Genomic DNA, 16,319 nt, shown 5'->3' with positions numbered 1-16,319 from the left:
GAGAGTGGAGTACGGCCTGCTTTGTACATGAGCTCCACTTTTGCTGGGTTGTTTTTATGTTACCTTTCTCTCCCAGTGGGAGTTAGGTGCCTAGGTCTTTTGAAAATCACACTAGGCACCTATCTGCATCTTTAGGCACCAAAGTACCTGGCCTTTTGTTCCCCTCAACACACAATCGTGGTTGGAAGTTGATCTTTAACATTCACCTGAATTTCAGGATAGTTGCTTAAAACCTTCTCCTATCCACCTGACCCCAATCAGGTCTGCTTCCAAAAACCCTGATTTCACCGCTCTTATTCCAATCTCTCCCCATATTAAAAAAACAAGTGGTCACATATATATAGGGCACAACACAGCAGGCCCCACCTCCCAGCCCGTTCCTTATCACAAACAGTGGTTTGCAAGAAGCTATAATATACTGAGCTTCCCCTATCTTAGATGCCTGATGCTGGGGTCAGAGGAGAGGGTTGGAATTAAATCTCATAGGAAATGCATTCAGTATCCACACTACTACTAATTAAATTAGCCTTATTTCCACAGAGTGGCTACTAGTGGTTATAAAGAAACAAGGGAAGAGGTAAAAGGGACCCTTTAATGTATCTTGGCTTTTCCACATTGGAAATTGTGTTTGGGAACACAGGGCAGAGTCTAAGGAGCGCATGGATCAATTTTTATTGCTCTTTAAAAAAGAGAGCTGACCATTTTCAAATCTTTCCCCTTCACATGAAAGGGAAGGACAGTTTACAGAATTCTCACCTGCTTCTTCCTCTTTCTAACGAATTCCAGCATTTAAGTTTACCAATGGGATAAAATTCCCAAGTGATTATGGAAACTCACTTGTGGCAGGCTTTTCAGCTCTCAGAAAAAAAAAAAAATAAAGAATAAAGAAAAAAAAAGCTATTAAGAGAGATTTTTTCCCTCCCAAGAAGACCACCTTCCTTGGGAAATCCATTAAACCAGCTTGTAAAAAAATACTGCAGGACGACTTTGCTCTGTTCTGCATCTGTCAGCCAGATGCACAGAATCAAAGCAGGGGCCAAACATCAGTCACGAAAACTGGCCCAATGCTGCAATGTTAAGATGAAGGCATAGAAAGAATTTAAATATCTGCATCTATATATCACAGTATAGTGAAAGTGGAAGTCCCCGCAGCAGCACATGAGCACTGAAGACTCCGAACAATCTTACTGTGTGGGGGGAAAGGAGGAACTTGGCAAACCACAGCAGGAAAAGTATCTTTTCTCTCTGAATATGAGCTAAGTTTATTTAGCTGAAAATATCTGTTAGTGTGTAACCATCTTAAAGTCTCTAGAGCCATTAAGAATCATTGGAAAGTAAGTATCATTTCTATAATTACTCAAATAATTCCATTCCTTATAATTAATAACACCTTACATTTCTGTTACATTCCCGCATGCAGGTAGATCTCCAAGTGTTTTACATAGTGTATGTGCCAGTACTCTGTGCATCACTCTTTGGGTTAGACTACACTAGAAGTGTTACATTGGCACAGCTGCACCGATGCCTTTTTCACACCCCTGAGTGACGTAAGTTACATGGACTTAAGCGGCAGTGAAGACCTGCCCTTTATCTATTTACTTATCACACAGGAGAGTCTAGTGTGATTTATCACCACCCTAAATAGGTGCCGAAAAAAGTCTTTAGGATGGGATTTTCAAAAGCCCCTAAATCATTTAGGGGCACAAGTCCCTTTAATTTTCAAAGGGCTGTCTGCTCCAAAGTGCTTTTGAAAACCCTAGCCTCATACTACACCATTCTATATAGGCCACATATTTTTCAGAAACAAGCTATTTTAGAAAGTTTTTTTAAAATGTGATTGTTGCTATTTCTCATACTCATCCTCTGGTGAAGCCATCTTCCTTAGCACCATCAGATCAAGTTGTGAATTAAATCTGTATGATGCCATTTACCCTTGGGTCTAAGTAACTTTCTCAGGCTAGGTCTACACTACCCGCCTGAATCGTCGGGTAGAAATCGATCTCTCGGGGATCGAATTATCGCATCTCGTCGTGATGCGACAATCGATCCCCGAATCGACGCTCTTACTCCACCAGCGGATGTGGGAGTAAGCGCCGTCGACGGGGAGCCGCGGAGGTCGATTTTGCCGCCGTCCTCACAGTGGGGTAAGTTGGCTCCGATAGGTTGAATTCAGCTACGCTATTCGCGTAGCTGAATTTGCATATCTTAAATCGACCCTCCCCTGTAGTGAAGACCTGCCGTCAGATAGACCACAGGCCTTTTGATTCTCTCAAAGAGCAACCTAAGCCCCTCATTAACTCCTAGTACACTGGGGTTCATTTGTTCAAACTATTCAAAATCTATATAGTTAAGAAAGACTGGTTTTGTCTCTTTTCTGTCGGCAGTTTCTGAAAAGCACCACCAAAGAATTGTTTTACTTCTGCTTAAAAACAGAATCCAGTGTAGAATCTAAACCAGACTTTACATTCAGTTTCTCTTTGAATAAAACTCATAGATTTTTTTAAATAAGATCACAGGTAAAATTCAGTGCCTCATAGCAGTGGTGAATTCACTATTAGGAGAATGATTGTTTCTAATAAAGTTGTACTGGATGGGGTAAGTTTGGTCCCAGGTTCTTGTATTGCAGCCTTCAAAATGGGCTCGGTTCATGATGTTTAGTGAGTGCAGTATACAGTCCTGTAACCAGCATTTTAGCTGTTTGCAGCCAGGAGCTGTGCTCCCAAGAATGGGAGCCTGCAGCATGCATGCACCGTATGGTAGATGCATCAGACTTGCATCCCTGGGTGGTGCAAACAGTGGCTGAGATTTTGGATTTGTCCAAACTCTGTAGATGGCTTTGAAAATCTCAGCCAAACGCATCCAGCCAGTCGCTTGCTCATTTCTTTTACAGCACAAATTAGGTCAAATTAGACACAAACCAAGCTCCTTCTTGTTTTTCACTTGATCGTTTAAATGAAAAATCAAGATTCTTAAACCACAACAAAAGGTCTAAAATCTTCCAGAACGCCACACGATCTAATACACAAGAGACAGCAGGACAGTTGGTCTGTGAACATGCCAAGCCATGGTCTATTACCTAATCTCTCTTTAGCTTTTAATTTTTAGCATCAACCAGAAACATTTTTTCCCCTGTGCAAAGTTGATCACAAGAGTAATAAATAGTAGGGATACCACCAATTATATAATATCAGGATGGCACCTCAGAGTGTGGGGCTGTATTGTCTTATGCCCCAATCTTAATTTTTACTACAAGGCACAACATTTGCTACCCTGAATTGCTACAGTGAAGTCAATGGGTCTAATCCTGGTAGTAAGTCCTACACCTTGTAGTATATGTCTGCAGTTTCAGGCCCTTGGATGCAGACACACATGGGGAAAAGAGTAGGGGGAGAGGGGACTTGCACCCTTCTGCACACCATAGGTGATGATATTAAACAGCATCATCTTGTTTAATTAGAGTATCCCGGTTACACTTTATATTTAGGTTCCATTTATAATTGTTTTATAAAGGGTTAATAAATCACTAAGAGATGTTATATGCATGTTACAGACCTGAGTAGCACATATTATAGGTGGTTATAGCTACAACATTAGAAGGTGCTATACATGGTTATAACCCCTGGTTCTAAGCATCTACTGACTTGCTGAACAATCTATTACAATTTATTAAAGCATATTAATAATTTATTATCCATTTAATAACTATTAATAAATGAAACTCCATCTAAAGTGTGACCATATTCCTAGTGGAAAAAGAACTTGTGCTAAGAGGAGGGAAAATACCCAGGAATTATTTTAGACCATGTGTGGGTTTTAGCTTCATCTTGGGGAAAAGGGGGGTAAAGGACGTTGTTATTCAAATATCAATAATCAATCAGGTATGCCATACAGACATGAAAAGTGCAATAGGTGGGGAAGGAGTTTTCATTCTCAAAGTGTCTTAGTATCTGCATAGTGTCAGAGATTAGTTTTGTGTTCCCTGACACATTAAAATCAAACAAACAAAAGAAGAAGAGAAGTATATAGAGTGTGTGACTCCAACACACACACACATACACCCCCCCAACACACACACAAATGCTTCTTCCCACATCTCTCTCATTATTAAAAAGTTTCATTTGATCACGTCTATACATCTATATTTGTTAACTTTGCAAGTTAAAAAAATCTCTCTATAAGATATAACAAGTCCAACAACAGGTATAATCCAAAACTGGAGCTTACCCCAATGCATCAGCACTCGTCATCCTTGGAAGGGGGAAATAAAGAGAGGAGAGAGAGAGAGAGAGAGAGAGAGAGGGGTGGGGGACGACGTGGAGGCAGGTGGAGAGAAGAGTACGAAAAGCAAAGTGAAATACTGTTCAGAGAACCGAATGGTCAGAATTATTGCCACAGGTGCCTCCCACTCAGGAGACCAGGAATGCGAGGGGACAGTTTCATTTACTAGACAATGATTTCCATACTGCACACAAACAGTCAGACTTTTGCATTTGGGAACTGGGAATCGGGAGAGAATATACTAAGGTGTTACGAGAAACCAACACCGCCCAACTGAACCAGTCAGCAGAGCTGGGGGTTTGTGTTCCTTGTTTTGTTTTCATAACATCTCTTAGCTGAAGAACAGTTAGATCAGAGTGTTAAAAAGGAGGCTGATCTCTTTGCACCCATTTTGCTCAGCACAGTGTCTCGCTGCCCCTCAAACTGGCCTTCCGAGAAGCATCTTTTTCTATGCATGAACTGGGAATGGTATTGGTCATTAAAATACACATTTCTGAGCCAGTCTGGGAGCCCAGTGAGTGAGACTGTAGGCAAAGTTGAAGCCATGCTTTGATACTAGCTTAATAGTCATGAGGGAGCATTTACTGTGTTAAAATCAGGGATTCAAATTAGCTGGGTCATGCCAGTATTTATCCCTGGGGATGTGATCCTGTACTCCAGAATCTAATTTTTTATTTAAAATAAATAAAGCCTCCAGGCCTTAGAAGTTGCAGAGATAGCCTTCCAATGTGAACAGAGTGTAAACCAAACCTAAAAGAGGTGTGAACTGTTCATTTATCCCCATGGTATGTCGACTCTTAAGCTTGATGGTAGCAATTCAAATATTCAACACTTAATTTTTCATTGCTGATCAAAGCACGCAAGAAAGAGTTAGGATTATTTTTATTAAACTTTCTATGCCCTGATTGTCTTGTGAGCTAGATTGGGAGACTATCAATGTCTATTATTTTTTCAATCTGACCTTTGATTAATGTGAAAAACTCTGGTTTGACATTAAACCAAACTCCAAGTAGGATAGAAACATTTCTCTCTCTCTCTCTCTCTCCAGTTTCTGTAACAGGCCCCCTAGCTGCCAGAATTACCCAATGGCAGGTCAATCCTTCACAAGATGATCACCACCATAAATGCCAAATTCAGTATTTGCCAAGTCGATTTCACAGTTTACTTATAAACACAGCCAGATGTGCTTCTTGTTACGTGACTGTTCCGAACGCTGTGCCAGGCAACATGGGGGTGGGTCTTAAGAAAACTTAAGACTCACATACAATTTTAAAAAAAAGTCACTATATTGTACGTTGACAGAGAGGTGGAAAGAAGCATTATAGTGAGTGCGTTTTCATATGCATGAGTGACACTCCATTGGTACTTGGTTTGGAGTTAGAATTTGGATAAGATCCTAATTTATATGCATAGGGCCAAACCCTGTTCTCAGTTACATCAGTGAAAATCCATTTAAACGGATGTAACCGAGAGCAGGATTTGGCTCCTAGTGTGTGCGTATATATATAAAATACACCCATACTCACACACACTGTACTGAAATACATACATAATGTGTGTATATAGATTTATTCACTTTTCTTTCATTGTGAGTTATTTTCCCCAAAGGGAAAGGCACTGAGGATTTTAACAAAGAACAGAAAGCCAATTGAGACTAGGGGAAAGGGAGATGGGAAATGAGGTTAAAAAAATAACAAACCCAGGACACAATAGACCCAGCAGCGCAGACATGTGCATTCCCTGCAATATTGAAGCAAGTGAACTACGGAGCTGCAGCAACCCAGATACAGAAGAAGGAAAGCGTTGAAAGGAGCGAGAGGGAGCTAAAAGAGAGAAAAGAGAGAGAAGAGGGGGACAGTGGCCTCAGCTACTAAGACAACCATGTGCATCTAGAGGGGGAGGATCCTTAAAGATGCAGTATTCCTTTTAAAAAAGAGAAATCAAAAAACTGGAGAATGAAATGTTGGCCAACGATTTAGTGGCCACCATGATTAGTTAGCCCCAGAGGGGTCATTTTGCTGGGGTTCTCTTTGCTGCCCTTCCTTCCTCTCCCTGCTCCATTAGCAGATCTGAAGACTATTTCCCTTAGCCTCCCACTCCTTTTCCCACCTTGGAGACCCTTTCAACTTAACACCGAGAAAGATAAAACTGTGGCGGGAGGTGGCAGGGAATGTGCCAATCCATCTCTTTCCTCATCGCTCTTCTTTCAATAAAGAGGCCCCTGGGAGGTTCTCCTGCAGAAGTCCAGCCCAGCCCTCCTGCCCTCTGAAAACATCTCCTTTGTGATGTAGCTAGAAGTGCAGTTGTGTCTTTAGGGGATTCTCCCAGCAGTTCCTGAAGTGTCATCTTCTCCACCCTTTGCACAGCTGCAGAAGAAGTGCAAAGGGAAACCAGTGGAGCTGGGGAGACTTAGGAGACAGTTCTCGTGTCACAGACTAGATGAAAAGGCATTTCTTGCTGGGTCTCATACAAGTGAGTACCTGGCATGCTGTCTCAGGATCTGTCCCTTCATCTGCTGGCAAACTCAGTGCTCTCCCTGCTTCTTTTCTGTGGAAGCCGCAGGGCCCTTAAACCGTGTGTTCAATTGATGGTGTCAGTCTGTGAAAGGCTGATAGGGAGATTGTCACCCTCACACATGGGCAGTCTCTAAAGGTTTATATTGAAAGGGCCATGATTATATTAAACTGGAAAGGTTTCTGTATAAAGGGAAGCAGGATTCCTCCAGATTTGTTGTGGAACCTTGAGAAACCTTCAACTTTCCTCCCACTTCAGTGCCAAGGAGCAGTCTCCGTCCATCTGGCTGTGGCTTTTGTTGCTGGCCCCTTAACTGGATGGATTTGTGAGTTAATGTCACAATATAAATGCCCAGTAGTGTTGTTATTATTACAGACTGTTAATTGACAGGGTGTTCCCTCTGCCACCCACTTTCCCCACGAGACTTGCACATGGCCCAATGGGCAGGAAATCCCATAAAGACATAACCACACTGGCTCAGGGTGCAAGAGATAAGGACTGGGGCAAAAGTCAAGGATTTTTAAGCACTGTCTTTATCATGTAGCATAGGAGGGCTACAATATGGTGGGGAATTACCCATTGTGTTATAGCTCGCTGTTAGCACCAGAACAGAGCTCCACCACTCTGGTGTTCAGTGTTTCACAACACCCCCTTCCTCCAAAAGGCTAAATTAATTTTGTAAATGAACCCAAGAGTCTCTATTTAAATTCCCAGATTCGGTGGCCTCTCTGCCCCGGCCCCATTTGCCTCTCTTGGCAGCAGTCGGGTGTTGCCCTTTTGCTTATTCTTTCCCAGCTACTTGCAACTATTTCCTGAGCCACTGAGTCTACAGCATCCTGATTCAATCTCACCCACAAATATTCCTTTTCTTTCTCTCTCTGCTCGTGTATCTACAACAGCCTTAAAGAGCCTGCCCCTTGGCTGAAGGCATTTTTCTTCCCACCATTGCTACCGCTGGCTCAGTTGCACTGGAGTTAGCCATGATGGGAATGTAGTGTAGACAGAGCTCCACATGGCTGCTGGCCTTTAAAGCTAAGTGTTTTCAGCCTTTCTTAAAGCAGGTTCAGGTAAGACAGTGGTTTAAAATACCAGTCCTCTTTCAACACTGGTACTCCCACCATTGTGAACACCCAGGGAGGCTGATACAGTGGTAGCAATAATACGAAATTTTAGGGGGAGATCCTAATACAGACATAGCCTGTGCATGAAGCCTTTGGGGACAGATTTGTATGAAGGGTTGTATATAAAAATACATAGCATTCTACTGCAGAAGACACACACAACCCCTCGCCCCCCCCCACAAAACACCGCCCACCATCCCTGGCTCTCTCTAGGCATGAGCAGCTGCATCCCCACATGGAGAAGATAAGTGCTGCATCTTTAAGGTCTCAGCAGTGAGGTAGAGGAGAGGAACAGATTGTCAGTGTTTATACCTTTCTTCTTTGTTGAATTTGGGATTGGCTTCAGAGATATCCAGGCTTTTACTGAACATTGTTTTACTATGGCAGGAACAAAGTGAGAAAACAGAGTTACTAATATGGACATTCATAAAAGAGATTCACCTGAAAGCGTCCCTGACTCTAAGCCCTCCCAACCCACGTCCTCTTTAAAGCAAATCTCCAAAACACTTTTCCTGCTCCTTTCTGAACTATGGCTCCATCCTGAATGGTGCTGATCATCTCTTGAAGGTGCTGAGCATCCTCAACTCCCAGTCCCACTGGCTTTGGTGAGAGCTGAGGCCTTCAGCACATGGCAGAATCAGACCCCGGTAGAAGTATTCTCTAAGAGTCGACTCCCAGCCTGTCATGGTCTGTGACCTCCACAACAAACACACCCCAACACCCTGCTCCCCATTACTGCACTGAAAACCCCAGCTGGAGTCCACTTGCTCACATTTCTCACTGGAGATCGACCATGCTTGAATGTGAAAATAGCAAAGCCCTCCTTACTGCTGCTGGGAATCTGAAAGCCTTTCCGGGAAGTCATTAACACTAAGCACACACTGGGCACAGATTCAAAACTGCAAGCAGATCGTCTTAAAGGCCTCTTTTATTTTTCTACTCTTCATGGTTCGTTCCTGCCAGTCCCACACCCCTCTCCATCCCTCAAAAAGAACCATTCTGCTTCCCAAACTTGGTGAGAATCCCAGCAGCTGAGAAGCAGGACTCTAAAAGCCTCGCTAAAGGAGGTCTATGTTATGTGTCAGCTCTGTGTTATGTGGATAGCTGCTCTACACAATACAGCCTGCCAGCACTGGCTGCTATTTCACTCGTGCTATCCACCTCAGCAACCCACAAGAAAAAGAATGGAAGGAAAATGAATAGTTGATGGAATCAACTTTAGGAAGTTTGAGCAAATCTTCTCAACTCTGACCCTTGCCACTGTGAAAATTCTGGCACCCCAGCAGAGGTTCCAGCTGCTGCAGGGGTAGCAGGCGCCACCTAAAGAAGGGGCTGTCCATTTCACAAGATTCTTAGTGCCATGAGGTGTCTACAGTGTTCTGTGCACCTATCCCCTCCCCTCTGACGTTTCTCCTGGCCGGAGTGAAGCTGTGGCTTCTAGGAGGAGCCAAGCAGTCTGAAATGGGTGGGAAAGAAAAGCACTGGCAGTGGTGTAGCTCAGTACCATTCTCCCCTTCAATACATTTGGGCTGGCTAAAAGCAGGATAAAACCAAACCTAACCACCAGATGTGGGTGTTTGTGTGCTTTTAGTGTGTCACATACAGTCAGAGAAACAACAGAGAACACTTAGAGGGGCCAACACCATTGTTTCAAGCAGAGCTGGATGGGCAGCAGCTTGTAAGCTGGAAGCCAGTCATTGTGCGGGACTTCACTTGTTCCACTGTTCTTCTCCAGGACTAAGTCACTGAAGGGCTATGTTTTTTCCTAATGCTTTCAGCACATAAGCCCTTTTACCAGCCTGTTGGGTTTGAGTCCCCTATTTCAAGCTTGAGTGGCTATTCTAAGAGGATATCAAACCCATAATATCAAGATTAGAGGCTCCTGTGGTCCCAGGCTGGGTGCCAAGTGTGTTATTTATCCACATACAACTGGAGGCTATCACATGCATCCCCTTTCTGCAAATAAACAGATGTTCACTGCAGTGGGACTAAAACACAAGTCACAGGGGAGTGCTTTGCCCACTGAGCTAGAGAAGCATCTCTGGTAGCTTATGAAGGAAGCAATGGGCGTATATTTCCTGGTGTTTACAGTCATTCATCTCTAACTAGGACTGTCTCCTCAGTCTCTCTTCACCTTCCCAATGCAGTACAATCCTCCTGGAATAAAGCAGTGGATATCCATCTGCCGAGACTGAGAATACCGGGGCAGCACCACCCCCTGAAAGTCACAGGGCTAAGAAGAAGTGCTGCAAAATCCACCCTCTGTGGGTCACTTGCTGCTGAATACTATACAGCTAGCCTTAAAAAGCCTGATTCTTGGCTGCAGGCACCTAGCGTTTTGTTACTGACTGTTCTGACAGATGGTGCCCCTATCAGCAGTGCACCCTCCCCAGACACTCTCCATGCAGTGGCATTTGTTAACGAAGCCCGCTCACGTTATAAATCATCACACTGCCAGCAACTCATACTGTGCCATTGTCATCTACAGATGTGGAGAGTGTTTGAGTAATGAAAGCTTGAGCCTGAAATAAAATAGCACCTTCCCCTTAACCTCTTCCAAAATATGCACCACTGAACTGGGCATCATCCCTCATAATGTCAGCGTGTGCCCCTCCACTGTCCTTGATCAGACCTGTATGTTTTGCTTTAGCTGAAGTTGTCTGCTGCACACACACTCCCAGTGTATCCCTTCTGATTGTCCCTGATACCTTTGGCATGAGTCCTGCCTTCTTTAACCTAGAGTCATCCCTCATTGACATGCCGCCAATGCATCTCTCTCCAGTGTCTCTGAGATAATCTCAGACATTCCCCTTGTGTCTCTTTCCACTGATCACCTCATATTGCAACATTTTCCAATTGTGGGGGAAAGTGGGACATTCAAAGCAAAACGAGCCCTTGATTTCCCCTTTTTAGCTTTCTGACACATTTGTTATGGACTCACAAGCCAAAGGTGAGAGGTGGCAGGGAGCATTCCAACTATCAGAACAAATCAGGATCAGGCCAGGAAGCTTTACGCTGGTGGAATTATTTGCTCCTAACTCAATTTGTCTGTATCAACATTATTCCTGGTTCCTCTTTGTTGTTCCCCCTAGGTAAATGCTCCCCGCAAGCAACTGCAGAGTACAGCAACTTACTAAGGCAACAAACTGTCTGCAGCTGGGGTGCCGAAGTCCGCACACTGCACCAATGGCTGTCTCATACATGAGACCTTCATGGGCCAGCAGGGCCTCCAGGTACCAGGACTGGATATGAAAGGCGAGATGGGGAAAAGGTGGATGTTTGATTTTAGTGACTACTGCTTGGTAACAGTTTGTTCCCAGGGTGCTCAGTCTTATTCTTCATTCTACCTTCTTTGACATCAGTGGCCTCTGTGAAACAAACGTTTCTCCAAAACAGCTACCTGATCATTATACAGATCCTTTTATTTCACTGTCGGATGGGGACGGGGAGGGGAAATAAAGCTGGGGTCCTGTCTGACCTATGATGAGGAACCTTTCAGACACTGAATCTTAAGGATACCCAGCCATGGACCCCAGGAATAAATCCTAGCAGCTCTCGGGGAATAGCTTTCTTCACTCTAGGGCTAGAACTGCCTCAGTCATCCAATAAGAATCGCAGGCAGTTCTAAGGGCCTCTGAATGTCTTTATTTCATGCTCTTCGCCCAGCTGTCAGCCAGCAAAAGGAGCTTCTGGGCACAGGAGACTCTTCCTGAGCAGATCTTAACAGCTGAGGGAAAAGACCATGTCACAAAAGCTGAGTTACAAGCGAAAGCATTGACAGTCTATGTACGTGTGATGTTCTTGAATACAGATTGATATCTCTCTGTGTAATTCCAAATACACATGCTTCCTTTCTGCCTTTCGTTAGTGTGGCCATCCTGTAATGAGCGTGGAGAACGGCTCCTTGGTACAACACAACCAGAAGGGCAGCTCACATAGCAGTTCCCCTGGGCACACCATTCCCTCCACTCCTCTCCAGCATATCACAACAGCAGCAGTTTCCTTGCAGATGAGAGAACTGGAATGATACATACCCACCACGCTTAAGAAATCCAGTGAGCTATGAGCGTCAGGGCCATACTGAGTTTGACAGCAGCCCTGAGAGGCACCCAAAGGAGTCTGGTAGGGTTTCTCCAGATTCATACTATTCTCATGACACCAGTGTCAAGGGTCTCAGTAGGATTCTGAGTAAAAGGGTTCAGTGGACAGGACCCTCATGCCATGGACAGAACTGATACGATGGTGCCAGTAACCACGAGTGCTGCTGGATGTTTCTACACATGCTGGTGTGGATAGAACATTTTCTCAAACTCCTCCTGTGTAGAGGGGAAGTATGGGAGGCCAGGAGCACGGGGTTCATCTTTCCTGGCTATGGGGGCTACCTACCTCTGTCCATGCTGTGCCATTTCAATAGCTCTGCGAGCTGGGACCGGCGAACCGCCATCTGTCACGCTGAGAACCTCCATCGACTTCCTTTCTGGCCGCCGCTTCCCATGCCGGTTCAGCATTGGGGAGTCCACACGCTTCCTGGGGGGATCTTTGCACAGAGAGAATGCAGTCAGCTGAGTCTGGCTGGGGCCCATCTCCCCCCACAACCTGGCAGCCCCCCCTCAGCAATCCCCCTCGCACCTCTCCCCACAGAGAGAGGGCTGATTGTCCCCTGACGAAGGGGAAGGAACATTTGCAATCTCCTCTTCCCCAAGTCCCCAATTGCACCTCTTCCCGGCTGCCAAACAATGCATATGTCTCAGATGCTGCTTGCAAACCTTCAAAAATCATCAAAGTTGATCTACCGAGCATGGGATGGGAGGGGAATGAGTGGTGGGGTGAAGAGAATGATATAGCCCTGAAAGTTTGGGGGTTTCTTTCCCCCCAACTTTCTTTTTACATTAAAAATTAAGGTCTTGCCTACCCTGGGTGACTCTATGGTGACTGGAGAGCTAATGAAATGTATCTATCTATGGTGTTTATATGGCACTGGAGTAACTGAGCACTTCACAATCTGTAATGTGTTCATCCTCACAACACTCCTGTGAGGTAGGCCAGAGCTAGTATCCCTATTTCATAGATGGGGAGCTGAGGCACTAGAAACCAGATTTCTAAAGATATTTAGGCACCTAAAGATGCAGACAAGTGCCTAGAGAGATTTTCAAAAGCACCAACGTGCCTAATTCCCACAGAAATCTGGATCTTTAGTTGCTTAAATACTTTGAAAAATCTGGCCCTAAGTGACTTGCACAAGGTCACACAGGAAATCTGTGGTGGTGCAGGTCTCCTGAGTCCCCAGCTAGTGCCCTACTCACTGGATGATCCGGACTCTGATGGTAGCACACCCATACAGAGAAGGACAGCTGAGCAAGTGAGAGGAGAAGGGATTTTTTTTTTTAAAGTGAGGCTGTTTAAAATCCTTTTTGTTTGTATCTGTAAAGCCCTATCTAATTCCAATGACTAATGAATATCTTAGAGAGAGGACATTGTTTGCCTCTTCCATTGGAGAGATCACAACAAACATTCTCTGAGACCCTTCCCCCACCAAAAGATCTGGTATTTCATAGAATCATAGAATATCTGGGTTGGAGGGGATCTCAGGAGGTCATCTAGTCCAACCCCCTGCTCAAAGCAGGACCAATCCCCAGATTTTTACCTAGTTCCCTAAATAGCCCCCTCAAGGATTGAACTCTGGGTTTAGCAGGCCAATGCTCAAACCACTGAGCTATCCCCCGGAAACCCAGTTTTAACATTCCTGCTACTTCTATTAATTATTATTAATAATAATTATTATCATCATCAATATTGATACTCTATTTATTTTTGTTACCCCATCCTCCACTGCTACCTCCACCCACTTGTTTGTTTCATCTCTCTCTTATGTCTTGTCCTCTAGACTGTAAGCCCCATAGAACAGGAACTATTATTTACTATATGTGCAAACAACGTGGAGCACAATGGGGTCCGACTGGTGTGAGGCCTCTAATCATTTTTAATATTTATCATTAACAATAATATTTTTCCTGTAAAAAGGAAGCAGAAAAACAAACCAATAAATCAATGAGGCAGCAAGATCCAATACAGGAATAACAGTGAGTGACTTCAACTGCACACAAATGAACTGGTCAAATGTGACATTGGGACAGGGTTTACAGAAATAATTTCTTGACAGTTTTAACGATTGCTGCTTCAAACAGCTAAGTCGAGAAGAGAAGCTGTTCTCCACTTAGTCTTACGTAACATGCTACTGTTGGTTCAAAAAGTAATTGTAGCTGAATCGTGAAGCAACAGTGACCGGAATTTAATTAAGTTCAATGTTTTCAGCAAAGGGATGATATCAAAGACTAGCCTGGGGACACTAAACTTTAGAAAGGGAAACTTAAAAATAAAATAAAAGATTAAGCCAGGCTGAGAGAGACTAACTCAAAAGCAAGGAAAGGAAAATCCTCAAATGCGGCATGGGGGTTACTTTGGCAGAGTAACAGAGTCACATAAGGTATGACTAACCCCCAACAACAAAGGAAGCAAGAAGGGAAGAAAAAAAACAGTCTAATCAAATGCCAAGATTCAAGGGGTAATTTGAGCCAAACCAGATCAAAATAGGAGGCTTCAGCAAATGGAAATCCAGCCCCAGTGACACCCATAACATGGAGCATTAAGTACGGCAAGTCAAATGTAAACTGGGAGTTAGGAGAGAGCTAAGAAAGACTATGAAGAGCAATTAGCCAAAGACAAATACAAATTATCAGACATCCTGCAAATATATCAGAAGCGAGAAGCTTGTGGACAGGACAGTAGGTCAGCTGGCCCATCAGGGAGTAACGGGAGCAATTAAGGAGGATAAGGATATTGCTGAGAAACTAAATGATTCCTTTGCATTAAACTCCACCACATAAAATGTTGGGGAGATATCTACCTATTTTTTAAAACATATTAAAGATAAGGAACTGTCCAAAAACTAACAACAGCGAGTCATTAGGATTGGTTGGGTTATACCCAAGACTTCTGCAGGAACACAAGGATAAAGTGGCTGAGCTGCTAACTAAAATATTCAATCTCTCCTTAAAAAGAAGAACAGGAGTACTTGTGGCACCTTAGAGACTAACAAATTTAAACTGTATCTGTACGAGTTTTTTCATGAGGTTGATGGATTTCCACTCCATACGGCTAAATGCAGTGCCTTGCATAATGACAGGTTTCAGAGTAGCAGCCGTGTTAGTCTGTATCCGCAAAAAGAAGAACAGGAGTACTTGTGGCACCTTAGAGACTAACAAATTTGTTAGTCTCTAAGGTGCCACAAGTACTCCTGTTCTTCTTTTTGCGGATACAGACTAACACGGCTGCTACTCTGAAACCTGTCAATCTCTCCTTAAAATCAGTTACTATACCAGAGGATTGGAGGGCAGCAAATGTTGAGCAATCCTGGGAATTACAGGTCAGTGAGTCTTACTTTAGTTTGGTGTCTTTCTATGTTGGCATGGACATATTCTTAGGATGGAAGACCAATGAACTATGAAGCATATTTACGAAGGAATATTGCTACAGGATGCCACTGAGTTTGTCACCAAAAGCTGAGGTGGTGCGTAAGAATGCCACGGATGGGCACAGACCAAACATTCAGCCACACTGTCTTAAGGACCTACCGAGAGATCGATCTGTGGTGTGCTCAATCTGCAAGTAGGCTACATCCCTTTGGGATTTGCCTTTGAGGTGATGATGATTGATGATGATGATGAAGAAGAAGTAACCAAGTTGCACTAATAATTAAATACAGTTATCCTGCCACAGGCTGAAGGCAGCTGAAAGCAAGTTGGAGGCAGGCTGGAGCGTGTCATGGTTATGCAGGGTTGAGGAGGCGCCGCTGTAGATTTGGAGGAAGCTGTGTCACATGTTTTGCTTTACATAGGGCTCCATAACAGGAGGGCTGGCCCTGCAGACTCCCCACAGCTATCCTTCCACCACATTTTCCATTTAACCTTCAAAGCATCATTTTGCATTGAAGGTTCCTCTGACACAAGAGAAGATCTGTCAGCTTGTATCTCAGCTTCCAACCTCTCAGGTCCGATTTGCGACAACGTCAGAGGACAGAAGCCCTCCCCCCAGAAGCTAAACTGGTGTTAACAAAATACCAACAAACAAGATTACACAGCAACGCGGAGAGCACAAGGAGGAAGGTTTCCTGCTTGTGCCCTTCTGCTCCCGGTGAAGCTTTGTGGCGAGAAAAGTAATAGAACATTGCCTCAAATGATGAAAAAGAAAACTTTCTCCTACTTTTCTGGGAAAGAGATATCTGCACACAGAGTGAAACAAACACAAAAAGGAAACCAGGAAGGGAAGGGTAGTTTATTGAGATAAGAGTCTGATCTCCCCTTTAGCTTCAACTGAATTCAGAAGCCTATGCTCACAGCTTGCATCCAT

General features: G+C 44.0%; 1 protein-coding gene across 5 annotated transcripts in view; it reads right to left on the bottom strand.

Annotated features, from left to right (window-relative positions):
* Window positions 1-16,319, bottom strand: part of BRSK2 (BR serine/threonine kinase 2) — a 452,231-nt gene that overhangs the window by 41,955 nt on the left and 393,957 nt on the right. For all 5 annotated transcript variants that reach the window (XM_054028689.1, XM_054028690.1, XM_054028691.1 and 2 more), the window contains exon 12: window positions 12,300-12,450. In XM_054028689.1, the coding sequence (XP_053884664.1) occupies window positions 12,300-12,450 (151 nt within the window). The remainder of the gene's footprint in view (window positions 1-12,299; window positions 12,451-16,319) is intronic.

The sequence above is a fragment of the Malaclemys terrapin genome, chromosome 4, assembly GCF_027887155.1.
Source record: "Malaclemys terrapin pileata isolate rMalTer1 chromosome 4, rMalTer1.hap1, whole genome shotgun sequence".
NCBI lineage: Eukaryota > Metazoa > Chordata > Testudines > Emydidae > Malaclemys > Malaclemys terrapin.
The sequence above is the reverse complement of the archived record's forward strand: the minus strand, read 5'-3'. Positions and strand labels throughout refer to the sequence as shown.